This window comes from Citrus sinensis, chromosome 3 (assembly GCF_022201045.2).
Source record: "Citrus sinensis cultivar Valencia sweet orange chromosome 3, DVS_A1.0, whole genome shotgun sequence".
Lineage (NCBI taxonomy): Eukaryota > Viridiplantae > Streptophyta > Magnoliopsida > Sapindales > Rutaceae > Citrus > Citrus sinensis.
In genome coordinates, this window is record NC_068558.1 from 40,870,795 (window position 1) to 40,888,376 (window position 17,582).

The 17,582-nt window shown below is 34.0% G+C and overlaps 1 protein-coding gene and 1 long non-coding RNA gene across 2 annotated transcripts; one reads left to right on the forward strand and one right to left on the reverse strand.

The window, feature by feature from the left end:
• Positions 1 to 7,738: 7,738 nt before the first annotated feature.
• On the forward strand, positions 7,739 to 11,467 carry LOC102628142 (FT-interacting protein 7). The gene has a single exon (XM_006479074.3). It carries the CDS (start codon positions 8,064 to 8,066, stop codon positions 11,304 to 11,306), a length of 3,243 nt encoding a protein of 1,080 aa, XP_006479137.2. The 5' UTR covers positions 7,739 to 8,063; the 3' UTR covers positions 11,307 to 11,467.
• A 2,784-nt stretch (positions 11,468 to 14,251) lies between these two features.
• LOC127901123 (uncharacterized) lies at positions 14,252 to 15,943 on the reverse strand. The gene is made up of 2 exons (XR_008053215.1): positions 14,708 to 15,943; positions 14,252 to 14,496 (listed from the first exon to the last, which is right to left on the reverse strand). It is a non-coding gene; the product is annotated as an uncharacterized LOC127901123 (long non-coding RNA).
• Between the last annotated feature and the right edge of the window lie 1,639 nt (positions 15,944 to 17,582).

Here is a 17,582-nt window from a genome sequence, read left to right on the forward strand (position 1 = left end):
GTATTTTGAAAATTTAAAATTATAGGGGGCGAATTGATATTCCGAAGGTTTTGAAAAAATAAAACAGAGTATAAGGTACTCAACAAAATTTTACAATAATAAAAATGTTATAATATTTATAAATAATTTATAAATAATATAGAATATAGGAGGTTAATTGATATTTTGTGGGTCAGCCGTAATTTACGTTAAATGTAACTTAAGCGGACCCGATTGTTGCACGTTTGTTTCTTCTTTATTTTGGCAGATATGATACAGCCTCTGACAGCTTTGTGCAGCCAGCTATTCCTGGCTTTCATGGTGACTGTGAGCATTGGAGCATGTCAGTGGAGAATTTCTTACGATCCAAGGCTTGCACATTAATGTTCTATTGCAGAGGCGGATCTTAAATAGTTGTTGCCTTTCGAGTCTCGCAACTAGTAACGAGACAAAATAAAGAGCAATGAAAATTTTCAATATTACGTAAATGTGTTTACGATTTTATTTTCTTTTAATTTAGTAATAAGTGTATAATTAAGCATGGTGGTATCATATGTTATTGGATAATTAATGGGAATCATTTATTATAATAAATCTGTTGTATTTGGCGACTGAGAAAAAGGATTAAAGCCGACAAAGGAAACAATTATCTACAGATAATCTTTTAGGAGAATGTGTTAGCAAATCTCAGGTCATTGTGACATACCTACCGTATACAAACATGGGCAAAGCTATGTTGCAACATGCATTTGGTACCTCTTTCTTTTGTTTTATTTAAGGTAAATTATAATAGTGTCCTGCTATTTGTTATAAAAATAAAAATGTTAAATTTTTTTAAAAGTTTTACGCATTAGTCCTACACCTACATAGCATCATTTTTCTGATCCATTTTGCACCATCAATGACATCATTTTTCACCCATTTTAATTAAAAGGTAATTAAAATTACTTTCCATATAGAAATAGAATAATAAAATAAAATTTTTATTCTTATTTTTTAATTAATTATAAAAAGATATTTTATATTAAAAAATATAGACAATTACTAGTGACCACTGTTTCTTATTAATCGAAAGGGGACATGAAGGGTTCCATTAGACTTGAAATTGGATAATTTACATAGAGATGGTTTCAATGCTAGCAAATGGCAATATGTAAAGTTGAATGCTCCTTCTAAAATAGCTGCAACAATAACTATACCACAAAAACACAAGGAGTTACATTACACTACCACCTTTTTTTTTCTTTTTTTCTTTTTTTATTTAGAGACCCTCAATTTGGTTGTTAAAGGCAATGAACCTTAAAACGTGATGTAGGAAGCATATTAGATAAAAAATAAATTAGAATTTATTAGAAATTATAATATTTAGGTCAATTTAGAATTTAGTATTTTATTAAGATTTATCTTATATTTATTAAATGTATTTGAGTCATATTTATAATTCTAATTTAATTAGAATTTTAAATTATTTCTCTTATTTGAGAAAAATTAAGATTAAGTTAGCTACTATTATATATATAAATTTGTTATTCTTAATTTATGATAACAGACACAAGTTTCTCACTAATAATAATATTTAATTTCTTCGTAACTCCTCAGTGAGAACCTTTTTTTTAAGTTTCCAAGACAAATGATATTAGAGCTTTTTTCTGTACCAGGCATAGCATTCCTGACCACCAACCGCCTTTCAATCGCATATCCTTCTTCCTCCATACATTAGTTCCATCAAGTTAAAAAAAAAAAAAAACTAGCACAACCCGAAGCTGTCCTCACATCCGCTACACACGGCAACCGACGCCACCAGTTTCTCTTCTTTTCGGTCGATCCTCTCTCCCATCCGAAAGCCCACACGCCGCCAATCATAACCCAACCCATAACACCACCATCTCGTCATTGTAGCCACCGAAAACTAGCCAAAACACCCGCTGAACCACCGTGAAAATCCGCCTCTCTATTCGTTGCAATCCACCGCGATTCATAGCCTCCACCACCACCCATTGGTCCAGCACCATCAGCTCTTTCTTTTCAGCCCACTCAGGCTACCAACCCCCGGCCGGATCGGCGAAAACCGAAACCAACCTCCACCCGCTATTTTAACTCAACTTTTTGGTCAAATCACAGCTCTTTGAGACAAACCACCACTAACATCACACTCAGCACCATCAAATCTTCCAGATCCACCTATCCTAGGCCAATTTTTCGACCACCGTCGCCGGCAACACCAACTTTTACCTATTTATAATTTTATCCCTTTACTTTTCTATACTTATACTATTGCCTATAATTTTATGTTCTTTAAAAAAAACCCAATAAACCAAACAAACTTATAAAAAAAATAAATTAGAATTTATTAGGAATTATAATACTTGGGTCAATTTAGAATTTAGTATTTTATTAGGATTTATCTTATTTTATTAAGCTTACTTGAGTCATATTTATAATTCTAATCTAATTCGAATTTTAGATTATTTCTTTATTTGAGAAAGATAAGGATTGAGTTAGCTACTATTATATATATAGGCTTGTTATTCTTAATTTATGATAACATACACAAGTTTCTCATTAATAATATTCAGTTTTTTCTCGATTGAAATATCTTCTCTTTGGTGAGAGTCTCTTTCTTGAGTTTTCAAGACGTATGCTAGAACGAAATCTTGTATCGCTTCGGCCTTGCGTTAAAGCGTCATCTAATCATAGGGTCTTGTTATAGTTGTTTGCATTGGAAGGCTCATCTATCGCTAGCAAATCTATTTATCCAGCAACATTGCCACCATTACATTGATCGGAGAATTTTGAATACGTTGATAGTTTTTTTTTTTTTTTCTGTTCACTCACTTCTATTTCTTAGTGATGATACCGTCATTGTTGTCATTGATGGTGCAATAATTTTTAGCAATATTATTTTGATTTTTCATTTGATTTACAAAACTTAAATATTAAATGTAATACTCAATTTTAGTCTCATACACTTAAATATTACTAATATTCAAGTTCATGGATGGATATTGAATAAATCAAATTCAAAGTATTTTAGATGGATACTATCCAATCTGTTTGGATCAGATACTTACACATCCAACTTGAATGTATTTGTTTGCTCTTTCTAGCTGTTAACTCGATTAATAATTCTATTGGGTTTGGTTTTAATACTCCTAATATGATAACTCATTCATGACACAATTAATTATATTAATTGACTTCTATTTTAATTGATAGATATGTGTTGAATTGCCATCTCTATTGTTATCCATGTGTGATGTTAGCAAGAAAGAAGAAAGAATAGAAAATACTTATTTTTAGTTTATTTTCTAAAGAAATATTTAAATTATTTTCAAATAGAGTAATTGTTTAGAACTTTTTTACCCTTCTCTCAGATAAGTTAATAACTATTTAAACAATTGGGGTGGAGTAACAAATACCAATTTATTTAAGTGTACAATTAAATTATTATTTTTTATTTAAGGACAAAAACTCATTGTTAAAAAAAGATTTTACAAGTTCATAAACTAACATTTTATTTTTATTATTAGTAAATTAACATATGTTTACTATATAATTAAATAATTGATAGTATGTTTAATAAATATTATGTTACAAAAAAAAAATTAACTACATAGAATATGAAATTAAATTTATTTTTTTATTTTGTATATTTCATCTACTTGAGATAATAAAATTTCTTGTGCTGAAACAAAAAATTATGGGTTTTGAACCTTGTTCACATAGGTGAGAGGAAATTGGTTGCCATTATATTAAATTAAAAAAGATCATATTTATACCTATCGTTAATTATGGTTAGTAAATAATATACATAGTTTAACTATATAATAAAGTAGTTAATTTATTAATTAATAAATTTATTAATTTAAATAGATATTAATAAATGTAAGAATAAGTCATTTAATTAGAAACCTAGTTTAATAGAGTTTAAAAAAAAAGAGAATATTATAGACTTATATGTCATAATTTTAAAACTTTTGATTTTTTATTATTTTACATGAACAATAAAAATTTTTGATGTTAATAACCCAATAATCACATTCCAGTCATTATGCAATTCTTACGTTAAATCCAACGGTAGATTTTAAAAAGACAAAAAATGGGGTACCAAACCCCATACAAGCATATGTGGACTACATGTCAAAGCCAAATTGGAAACTTTAACATGATGGTAATGCGGTTCCTTTATAATTGAAAGTTGAGTAAAATATACTGGTTTTGAGAATCAGCCGGTAATCAAAATTGTTGTCTGGAATGCGCTTGGTTACCGCGATCACCTGACTAAAAAGCACCGAATTTTGTGACGAACTATTGGATTCGATCAATACAGTCTATTGCATTCGAGGTGGAAAAGCAAACTTCAATATTCTATTTGGGGAGTTTGGTTACAAAGAGAGTGAGAAAATTTAGCAGTTTTGGATAGAAAATTCTCCGATAGAGTGGCTTTAATGCAGTTTTTTTTTTTTTTTTTTTTTTTTTTTTTTTTTATGACATGATATAATATCCACGAAGGCCTCTCCTGCAATTTTATATTGGGAAAATGATAAACATACTCTGAACGTTTAGACAAAGGTACAAAACTCCCATAACATTTTAAAAAAAGATATTTACACTCTCATTCACTAACGGAAACAATTACTTTTAATGGAAATAGTAATTTTAATATATAATTACCGTTATACCCTTCTAATTTGTTAATAAAATTATAAATATACCCTTATTACCCAATTCCTCTATTTAAATTTTTACCAAATTATCTCTTCAAGCCAAATAAATTTAATCCATTATCAATTTTTATGTCTATTGGATATGTTATTTAATACAATTAAGATAAGATTTTTGTAATTATTATTGTAACCGGCCTTTTTTTATTCTTACTTTGTTGATTATACAAGTTTAAATGATTGACATGTAGAGAATTGTTATTCTTATGGCATTAATAAATAATTTGATTTATTTTCATTTTTGAGTAATTGATTAAATTTATTTGGCTTTAAGAGGGAATTTGATAAAAAATTTAAATAGAGGAATTGGGTGATGAGGGTATATTTATAATTTTATTAACAATATATGGATAAACTGGACAATTCACAATTATTTTTTATGTGCTAGAAGGGTATAACGGTAATTATATAATAAAATTACTATTTCCGTTAAAAGCAACTGTGTCCGTTAGTGAATGAGGGTGTAAATGTTGTTTTTGAAACATTAGGAGTTTTTGTCCCTTTATCTAAACATTGAGGACGTGTTTGTCCTTTTTCCTTTTATATTTTGGGCAGATTGCTAACTTGCTAGTGATAATGTCAGCATGACCTATCAATTTTACCAATTTACGGAATCTACCTTTTATGAGTTGTTTAAGCTATTGTTTTTTTTTTTCCTCCTTTCTTTAAAAGTTAAGGCCAACTTCTACTATGTTAAAATTTAGTTGTGGTTGAATTTATGCAAAATATAATAAAAATTAAGACTGTTATATAAGTGTAAATTTTGAAGGTAAATCCTCTTTATTTATAATGTTTTGATTTTTTTTTTATCATGTCATTGAATTTGTTCTGTAAATTGAATTTTTAGACCAATGAAATACAATTATTCCCTCCCATTCGTCTTTTTTCCAAAACTGCATCCATCATAAAGAACAATATAACTTCACGGCATCAAAATCCTTATTAAATGTAAAAATTAGATCCTAATAGAAATTTATTGGTGTGATTCATTTTAGGGGTGGACATGGGTTGGTTTGGATTGAGTTTTAAATCAACCCAACTCACAACCATAAAAATTTGGACCCAGCCCAAACCAACTCAAATATTTTTAACCTAACCCAAACCAAATTATTTGGGTTTGGTTTGAATTTTATAATCAAAATATTTTTTATTTTGATAAATTTAATTATACAAAATTATAATAATTACTAATAATTAATAATTAATAATTATTAAATTAATATTAAAATATAAGAAATATTGTGGATAAAAAATTAAAAGAAAGAATTAAATTAAACTCCAATAATAAACTTCCACGAATATGACATAAACAAGCAAATTAAAAGAAAGAAAAGAAAATTCGATGATCATTTCCATCTACAGTACTTTAATCAAAAGATTCCATGATTAATTGAATCCACTCCTTCACCAATAAATAAATAACCAAAAAAGAAAAATTATGATGTTTGATCCAAACTTTGTTGTTATATTTGATAATCATAAGAATAACAACAATTCCAAGCCATCGCCTCTGTTATTATATTTGATCCAAACTCTACATTAAATAAAAATTAATTAATTAAAAAAAAGACTAGTGATAAACAAATATATAAATTTTTTTAACTTGTTATGATAAACAATTACCTGACATCATCGCTTCATAAAACTCAGGATCCTCCATTGTTGGTTCATCTTGTAATGGGACAAAAGTGTTACGTAACCAATTTTATGAGCATATCAAAGCTTCCACCATCTTCGGACTTAAAGAACCACGAAATGAATCAATTATGTGTCCTCCAATACTAAACGCAGATTCCAAAGCTATTGTAGATATTGAAATTGCAAACACATCCTTTGTAATTTGTGAAAGAACTCAATATTTTATTGAGTTCATTTTCCACCATGCCAAAATCTCAAAGTCATCATCATCAACATGTTCACATGGCTCCAACAAATACCTCTCCACTTCATTTTTTTTATCTCAACACAATCATCTTTTCCTATTCTTTATTTGAACTTTGCAACACTTGAAAGTTTAGAAAACCAAAACTTATGACGACTAATTCACCTTAAATTCTAAAGGAAAAAAAGGGTGTTTAGGAACCAAAACTCAAAACCTGTAAAAGCAATTTTAGCAAAGAAAATCATAATAAAAAAATGAAAGAAAGAAAAAAAAACAAGTGCCAGAATCTAAGTAATTAAATTTGATAATTCCAAGCATACCCATTAAGCAGAATCTAAGTAATTGAAAATATGTAAAACAAATTTTGGGCCACCAGAATAGAATCCAAGCATTAGAGGTCCACCACAACAGTAACAGAAGAAAAAAAAGACTGAAGCAGAACCTCACCTTAAATCATTAGGAAGATTGCAATCGAAGTGGGGGCTTTAGGAATTGATGACAATGAGAGATCCACAACGTCACTTTTGTTGACAGAGATTGTAGAAGATGGAGAGAGATCAAAGAGATTCAAAGGTTTGTTTATTTTATTTAGTTTTGGAAATGTATTCTTGACTCATGGGTAATTCATACCCAAACTATTATGAAATGATTATATACATAAAAACTCAAATTTAATCCATTTTCATGATTTACTCAACTTAAATCATTTTATTTAGTTTAAGTTTGGGTAAACTCATGGATTGCAGATTATGGCCACCCCTATATTTATTTATTGCCCCCAAGGAACACAAAGTTGGTACCAACACTTTTGCTCTGTGGAATCCAAATTTCGAGCTTACCTTCAATCACACCTTTGCCACATCAATGGTAGCATTCTTAGCTTAGCAGGCTTTGCTCATCATTTTTATTTCTTCAATTAGCTGCTTTTTTTTTTCAGTCGTTTTCACAATTACATGCCACACGCGTCCCAATCAATCCGGACGCGTCAATAAATTTTGAAGTGTGTGAAAGAGAGTTGGTGGTCACTGATCACAGTGTGTGTGTGTATATACACAAACACACACACATATATAGCCCTAATGATGAAATCTATCTTTTGACAAATTATGTATATATTACTCAATTATTATTTATATATACAAAAAAGAGATTGATATTGGGGTGACAAATTCCAAGTCGGTGTGACTCAAAAGAGTGCCATCTTTGAAAAAGCATGCTATCGCTTGCCTCTAGTTATCATCTATAATTCATGTTAAGTGTTCATGGACGGCCAAAAAGCAAAAGTCATTCATTTAAAAATAAATGAAAGAATCTTCAGTCTATAAAGTAAAGTATCATCTTCACAAGCAAATGGGTGTTTAAAGCTGCTGCTTGCACACGAAGTTAAGGACTTTTAATAACCCATCACACTCAATTAACACTACAAACTCTCCTTCTCCCTTTTCCCACCAATAATGCTGTAGGGCTTGTTAACGAAAATGGCTGCAATCCAAAAACTGATCGTTGAAGTTGTTGATGCACGCAACCTTTTACCAAAAGATGGGCACGGGACCTCCAGTCCCTACGTCGTGATTGACTACTACGGGCAGAGAAGAAAAACCCACACAGCGGTTCGTGATTTGAACCCGACATGGAACGAAGCACTCGAGTTCAACGTTGGTAAGCCATCTCAAGTGTTCACTGACATGTTTGAACTTAACATATTTCATGATAAAGCGTACGGTCCTACTACAAGGAATAATTTTCTTGGTAGGATTCGGTTGAGTTCAAGCCAGTTTGTTAAGAAAGGTGAAGAAGCCTTGATTTATTACCCTCTTGAAAAGAAAAGCTTGCTTAGTTGGATCCAAGGTGAAGTTGGGTTGAAAATTTATTATGTTGATATTGTTCCGACGCCGCCACCTGCGGCGCTAGCGCCAGTTCCACAGCCAGATCCGCCTGCGAAGGAAGTGAAACCTGATCCAACTGTCGAAGCTAAAGCTGAAGCCGCGAAGCCCAATGAAGAGCCAGCCGCCGATCATGAGGCTAAAGTTGAAGCCGAGGTCGCGAAGCCCAATGAAGAGCCAGATGCCGATCATGAGGCTAAAGTTGACGCTGAAGCAGTACCAGCACCAGAAAATAAAGAGCCTGCAGGGGATATAGAACCCCAGTGCGACACGTCATCAGCACCAGAGCAAGTACAAGCAAATGAAGAACAAGCTCGACAGCAGCCATCCATGCAGGAGCAATCTGGCCATATTGAGTTTGATCTTACAACGTCCAAGGCGGGCCCGAAAGCTCCAGCGGCACCGTCTGATCACGTGATGGCGGCATCAGTCTCTGGGTCTGTGCCGGAGGTCAAAGTAACTCCTCCGAGCTGCAGTCCACAGCCAATCTCAAGGTCAGCGTCAATGGCGAGCTTCGCTTCAGCCACAGCAGGTAACATTCCGATCAACGGTCCACAGCCAATCTCGAGGACAATGTCAACGGCGAGCTTCGCATCAGACATAACAGATAACATTCCGATCGAACGGTCGTCGTTTGATCTTGTGGAGAAGATGCATTACCTCTTCGTACGAGTAGTTAAAGCTCGGTTCTTACCCACCAAAGGCAGCCCGGTTGTAAAGATAGCCGTTGCGAACAGCCGCGTCGAATCGAAACCCGCCCGTAGAACCTCGTGCTTCGAGTGGGACCAGACGTTTGCTTTTGGCCGAGACTCGCCCGAATCCTCCTCATTCCTAGAAGTCTCGGTGTGGGACCCGCCGAGAGGTGACGTGGCAGCTCCTCCTGGTTTCTTAGGTGGCATTTGCTTCGACGTTACGGAGATTCCATTGCGGGATCCGCCGGACAGCCCATTGGCCCCTCAGTGGTACAGGATGGAGGGTGGTGGGGCCTACAGTGGAGACTTGATGCTTGCCACTTGGGTTGGTACCCAGGCTGACGATTCATTCCCTGACGCATGGAAAACCGACACAGCCGGTAATGTTAACTCTAAAGCCAAAGTTTATGTCTCTCCAAAATTGTGGTACCTTAGAGCTACTGTAATTGAAGCACAAGATATTTTTCCGCCAGTAGCGGCGTTAAAAGAAGCCTCGTTTACAATCAAAGCCCAGTTAGGGTTTCAAGTACAGAAAACCAAAGTCTCCGTTACGCGCAACGGAACTCCGTCGTGGAACGAAGATTTGCTCTTTGTAGCTGCCGAGCCCTTTACTGATCAACTGAGTTTCACGTTAGAAAACCGACAACATAAAGGATCAGTAGCACTCGGAGTCACTAGAGTTCCACTAACGGCTGTTGAAAGGCGAGTTGATGACCGGAAAGTGGCGTCGAGATGGTTCACGTTTGAAAACACAAATGATGAAAAGAGGGCATACAAAGGTAGGGTCCACCTGAGGCTGTGTTTCGATGGTGGGTATCACGTGATGGACGAGGCGGCGCACGTGTGCAGTGACTATCGACCTACAGCTAGACAGCTTTGGAAACCGCCGGTAGGAACCGTTGAACTTGGTGTGATTGGGTGCAAGAATTTGTTGCCGATGAAAACCGTAAATGGTAAAAGTACCACGGATGCTTACGTGGTGGCAAAGTACGCGTCCAAGTGGATTCGGACCCGTACGGTTTCGGACAGCTTGGAGCCACGTTGGAATGAGCAGTACACGTGGAAGGTTTATGATCCTTGTACGGTGTTAGCACTGGGAGTCTTTGATAGTTGGGGAATATTTGAAGGTGAAAACGGTAGCATGGAAACGACACGCCCTGATTGTCGTATTGGTAAAGTACGAATACGTATTTCTACTCTGGAGACTGGTAAAGTTTATAGAAATACGTATCCTTTGCTTTTGTTGGGAAGTAATGGGATGACGAAAATGGGTGAAATAGAAGTGGCCGTACGGTTCATACGTACAAGTCCGACGTTGGATTTCTTACACGTATACTCGCAACCTTTGTTACCATTGATGCATCATATCAAGCCACTCGGGATGGTCCAGCAAGAGATGTTAAGGAGTGGGGCTGTTAAGATTATAGCCGCACACTTGGCAAGATCAGAGCCACCGCTGAGGCGTGAGACAGTGCTATGCATGCTTGACGCGGATTCACACGCGTTTAGTATGCGGAAAGTGCGGGCTAATTGGTTTAGGATCATCAACGTGCTTGCGGGTGTGATTGATATCTTACGGTGGGCGGATGATACACGATCGTGGAAGAATCCTACGGCTACCATTCTTGTGCATGCATTGTTGGTGATGCTGGTGTGGTTCCCTGATCTGATCGTGCCCACATTAGCATTTTACGTGTTTGTGATTGGCGTGTGGAATTACAGGTTCCGGAAGAGGGACCCATTGCCTCACTTTGACCCGAAGATCTCGCTGGCCGATACAATCGAACGCGACGAGCTTGATGAAGAGTTTGATACAGTACCAAGTGCAAGACCAAACGAAATCGTACGGGCCAGGTATGACAAGCTGCGTACGCTCGGGGCACGTGTGCAGACACTGTTGGGTGATTTTGCAGCGCAGGGGGAGCGGGTGCAAGCATTGGTGACGTGGAGGGACCCACGTGCCACGGGTATCTTTGTGGGGTTATGTTTTGTCGTGGCGATGATATTGTATTTGGTTCCATCCAAAATGGTGGCGATGGCATTTGGATTCTACTATCTGCGCCATCCGATGTTCCGTGATCGGATGCCATCACCAGCGTTGAATTTCTTCAGGAGGCTGCCTTCACTGTCTGATCGAATCATGTAGACTTATATTGGATTTGGAAGGGCGTGTTTTAATTACGTAGCACTAAAGCCTCAATAAGTATCGCACGAAATCATAGCAGCATTTTTATTTTTGCAAGTCCTTATAATTTGTAACTCGTATTGTATCAAGAACATTTATTAAATAATAAAAAATTAACCAAACATCGGGCTAGAATTTGCTAAAAGACTAAAAATTAGCCAGGAACGTCTTTGCTTCGTAGCCTCGATTTAGCGTTTTCTAACCTACATTTGGTGCACACATGAAGCGAAATTAAATATTAGAGCATAATCGTTTACCTTAAGAAAAAAAAAATTTGCAAGCACTTTTAGAATATATTCCATTTGTTGTGTAGAGATTTGAATCCATTATTAAGCTATTGATTTCCTACATGAGATGTAAAAGAAACTTCACATCTAGTATCAAGCTACTGACTCGAAAAGGAAACTTCACATTTAGACATGAGGGTTATTTCTTAATTTCTCTGCTTAAAAATTTTTTCTAGTATAAATAAATCTAAAGCTATAAATATATATAAATGAACAGCGTTATGAGTTAAGAGCCTTTGTATAAGTCATTCTATAGGTGCTTAAGCGACCAGCTGATTGGTCCATGAAATTACCCCACCAACACGGCACCACTATACGTAAATTATTTTAGAATCTAAAATGTTAGGCGAATAAGTTACTTTTTCTATTGGTTCACTAAGTAACTTATCTATGTTCCTTTTGATTCTTTCCCTAACCTTCTTCCTTCATACAAAAGAAGTTCTTCTATACAGCGTAGCGGCAGTTTCACTGGATACACATAGTATGTGTAAATGGCAAAAGGAATGAGTATTGACATAGCATTGATAAAAACAATTATAAACCAGCATCGATTTATCTTGTTTCTTCAGTTAAGTGAGAAAATCGGCATTGCTTTGTTACTGTTTATACCAGCAGCGTACTACTAAATTTTTCTGTGTCAATGTATTATCGTTCGCATATTAATCTACTTACTTAAAAGGGGAAATAATCGTATATACATTCATTTACATGTATATATACATACATACATAATACATATATCATCACATCTCATAAGGAACAAACATGTCAGCAGCAAAAGTACATGGTTGTGAAAGTAATTCTCGGAAAATGCACCTCTTTTAGTGATAAAATTCAGTTATATAATGCACTGTCTCTTCTTTAATTTAACTTTCATTATTACCCCCGGCTACTTATTTCTCTCTTTCTGATAAAATTCAGTACTGCTTCAAATCGCTTGGTAACTGCTAATAAACCTTGATTGAGCAGTGCAGGCCATGATGTAATTGATAGAAAGAACAATGTTGTATTGTTAATTAAGTATATCTAGGAAATAGGAGCCATCCCTATCAATATCAACCCGCACGTATAGGAGGAAACATGTACACAAGAAGAAACAAAAACTAAACCCTAACTAGCAACTAATATAATTAGGGTTAATCAGCTAGCCATAATAATTTAGAAGCCCATGGGCTTCATTCCCCTCATCACATGTTTCCTGTGCATCTTCGACTTTTTTTGTGCGTGGGGCACCAGCCACCAAGCTTATATACTCGTTTTTTTCATAGGAACTATTCTTAGAGATGTAAAGTCGATGTGTGTGATAATTTAACAATGCGCGTGAAACTTCTAGGGAGTATTCTTACCTAATGTGGGATATAATAGTCTTCTTAATACTATCATGTAGAAAGATAATGTGGGCCTTATTATATGAAATTATAAGGCTAACTTATACTCGGCTAGCTACTTCTAAAATTGAGGGTTTACCACAAACTTAAATATTTTGGCACATAACTATTAACTCCTCGTCGATGTGGGATAATCTTCTGAAGAAATAATGTTGCTTAAAAACGGAGTAGTAACATGTAATCTCTAAAAGATATAACATAAAATTTTGGGAAACTATATTTTCTCACCAACACTTGAGAAATATGGGAGCCAAAACATAAATTGAACCAAAAGTGTAGAAATCTGCTACTTAAAAAGGTGAAGTACTCCCAAGTCCCAATTTAAATACAAATTACCTTAGTAAGAGTCGATTGAATTTGTGACAATAGTGTCCAAAAGATGTTTGAAATACACCTATTGAATAATGCCACTTAGCCGAGGTAAACTATTAGATGATATACATATATAGTATCATTATCTAATAAGGAATCCTTGAAGATATTAAAGTGAGGAATAAACTAAAAATAAACAAAACATATACTCAAATGTATTGAAATATGTATTTTTCTTGTTTTTACCTTATCTCATTGGAAAATAACACACACACCTATTGTCTGACAAGGATATACTCATCAAGTCAAGATGCCATTAAAAAAAATAAAAAGAAGATAAAAATAGTTTTTAATGTATTGAAATCTATATATATATATATATATATATATATATAAAACATTCTCACTATAGTAAAGTGAGGATAGCCTCGTTATATTGTCTCTTTATTTCTTTTTCTTTTGAGACAATGTCACTCAAATTAAATTAAATGCCAGTTCTGTCACTTGAAAGTACTTACTACTTCATATCACAAACTATGCTATTAACTTTATTAGTCACTAATAAGTAGTTTTATACATGTATGCCGCTTATATAACAGTGTCCGATCAGTGGTGTCGGCTAGGGTTTTTATATATGTAAACACCTAGAGGAAGAGATTGTGCCCACACATTCATAACATATGAATAGATAAAGGACAATGACAAAACTCTTTTGTTCTTTTCCCCCAATAAATGACTACATTAGATTCTCTTTCGATCTGTTTCATATCTTACATTATTTGTCCGAGAATCTGCAGTGCCCAAATTTCTTTCTCAATATTGTTTGCATGTATTTCACATTGGAGAGAGAAAGAGCAAGAGAGAACATATTTTTCATCACCGTTCAAATTTTCATAAACTATGTATAAGCTCGTGAGGATAGTTAAAAGGGTAAATATTAAGTTTGAAATAATTAACACACTCAGTTGATTAAAATCTGTCTCCTAATCAATCATATCAAAATATATACCACGAAAGAATCCAATTTATGGTTATCCAAACGAGGTCCAAAGTTTTTTTTTTCTTTTTTTTTTCCCTTTTCCTTGTGTGGATCTGTGCTTCGGCCTTCGAGTGATCGTGATTTAATTGTTCGACAGACAGAAAGAGTTCAACATGTGTCTACTCCTAAAAGAATAATATAACCACACTAACTAAGAAAGATAACAAACATAATCATGATTTTAACTAGAAGTTATACAAGAGATTTCTATTAAAGCCATGTATAGTTGAAAGATGATTATTATTGGAACCTGTATAATAAGATTAGGGTTTTGTGATGTCATCTAAACAAAATATACAGTTATCAATAGCCAAAACCCAAGATTTGATAACATACCTTTGCTTGGCAGTCTTCTCTATTTCAGCAGGGAAAAGCTTGGTGTGAGGAATGAAGCCTGGTCCGAGATCATTTTAAAATCGACAAACAAATTAATTTACATATATACGTAAAAGGATCCAAATCCATGAACCCCTTTTCCTCCTTCCTCAAATATACAAGTAAAAAAAATCTCAAAGAGCTAGCAAGGCAAACCTCACACTCTCATCATTGTACAATCAAAACCTAGAAAGGCATCGATTATTATTAAAATGAAAATAGATGGAAGAGACACAACAAGGATCTTGGATCGGGCTTCATTCCAGACCCCTACTTACCTTAATTTCTCAAGAAAACTCTCAAACAATCATATGATTCAATCGAAAGTGGTCATCGTATCAAGCGCTTACTCTCTATCTTGAAAAGAGAGAAACACACACGCATAAAAGAAATTGATAGTAAATAGAGTGACAATATGATCTTGGATCAAACTTCATTCCAAACACCACTTTTCCTTCTTTCAAAGAACTCTCTTTGGCTAGCTACTAGCTTTTTACATGATTCAACGATCGAATACCCAACAAGGCTGCAGCACTCAAGCACTTATAGCTCTCTCTGCCCCTTTAAAGAGACTCAGACACACAAATCATTATAATATAAGCAGATATGTAGAAGAGAGACAAAAAAATATGTGTGGGAAGGAAAAGAGAAAATAAACAAACAGATAAATGTAGAAAGCCACATGATAGACAGGTCATTTGTATTGATAAAATAATAAAAAGGTTGGTGGGTTTTGGAGGGATCATATTGTCTTCTTCTAAGGTTAACTTCTTAGTGACTTACTTTTACAGCCTATCTCTGTAGGGAAATTAATAAAGAGCTAGCTTTGCACTGAAAATAAGGAAGCATGGGAGGAAGGCGACAATATGGGCCTCCACATGGTGCAATTTATAATACTATATTAAAGGGTAATCTTTTTTAATAGTAATTATTTATGACCATTATATGATATTAAAGTAAGGATCACACAAAAAAAAAAAAAAAATTGTAACAACATTGAACATATCATCACCACCGAGAAGAAAGGGGATCACCGCCCGAGTGCAGAGCATGTATGAGCACTCAGTCTCCTGTTAGTGTTCTAACTTCTAAAATATATATTGTGGCGCAATATAGTACTTGTATGTCTGTGCGAGAGACAGTAAGAGTATCTATTCTCTGAAGAACATAACGTTGTAAAAAGCATTGCTACTTGAAGAATCCCAATGACATATTCTGCTAGACAGTTTTTTTTTCCTGCTTCTAGCTTATGTCATTTTCGGAGAGCGAAGGGTCCAAACTAACACCACAGATAAATATAATTTTGCGTATATATAGTATATGGTTTTTAGGTTTCTTTTTTCTTTTTTTTTTTTTCTTTTTCATGGTACATTGCTGGCGATGATCTTTAGTCTCTAATGTGTTGGGACGTTGTCAATCTCACGCCACCTTAGAATAAATCGTGGACTAAGTACATTAGCTTGAGACAATGCTAAACTTTAGAGTTAGTTTTTGAGTCTTAAATATCTCCTTAGCCTTCTAAATAATGCCCCTATTAACTGAAATTTAGTTTGAAATTTAGAATATACATTTGCTGATTTGAACTTATTTAATATTTGATAGTGACAAAATAAGAACGTTTAGAACATTCTTATTATTTCTCAATTGCTCAAAGGCCACTTTATAGAAGAAATTCAATGACATAAAATGTAAAAAAAATCATATAAATGAAGAATTTGGCATCCAATTTTATATGCACCTAATAATATTAATTTTTACTATAAGACATAATATTAATTGGGATTGATTCTTGCTATACGTGCAAGACATAATGATCTTGATTCTTGTTATTTATGCATCACATAATCGTCTTGATTCTTACTATTTGTGTATGTAAAAATGTATTATATTATGATATTGACTCCTATTATACGTACATATGTATATATAGAATGACATCTTTTAATCAAAATATCTCAAGTGTATATGTGGTCAACTTTATCACTAAAATAGATGTACTTGGCAATGTTAACACATAAAATCTCCCCATCTTATAAAAACGTCTACATTCCTTAAGTTTGTTTGCATAGAGTTTGTGGCTCAGATTTGCTCTTGTAAACTTTAGGTGGGTGGCTGCAATGAGTGAAATCACTCCCAAGTGTAATCTGCCTGATTGATCCAAAGTCACCAAATCAATATCATCATATAACATAGTATGAAAAACGTGGAGGATTAAATAGTTTAACAACTACTACAATACATTATATTCTCAAATCTGCTTTAACCTGCCGCCACTAAAAAGGCTACATTAATTGAATTATTGCGAGGTGTATTGTTACCATATAGTTAGCAATTATCAAATGCATTTTAATTACGTAGCAATCAACAAATCAAAGAAAGTGAGGCCTTCTTTGAGGAAGGTTGAGGAAAGAACTGTAAATTGCCAGTAATTTGGGGACCAATTAGTGGAATACAGTGATATATTTGGAGATATTTGATCATTGAATGGGACTATTGGCACCCCTCTAGATACCACTTAACACCCCCCTTCTTCATTAACCCTGTTAAAATATTATAAAATTCTTTTAAAACTCCTTAAATAATAAAATTATCCTTAATTAAAACTTATTAGTATAAACATCATTCTTTAATTATTTTTTTGTCTTTATTATTAAACCTCATTTCAAGAACATACTTTCTTCTCTCCATCGTAGCCGCCAATAATAAATTTTTCACCAGAAAATAAGAGGAAAAAGCAATCCTTTAGTTTCTAAAATGTTGGATTTTAATCTTAGATACCACCTTCACTAAAGGTTGCTTTAAATCACTATCCCAACCTCATTTGCCTAGTTCTATG

What these genes read in the sequence shown, in the direction of transcription:
- LOC102628142 (XM_006479074.3), top strand. Translation starts at nt 8,064, where the DNA reads ATGGCTGCAATCCAAAAACTGATCGTTGAAGTTGTTGATGCACGCAAC.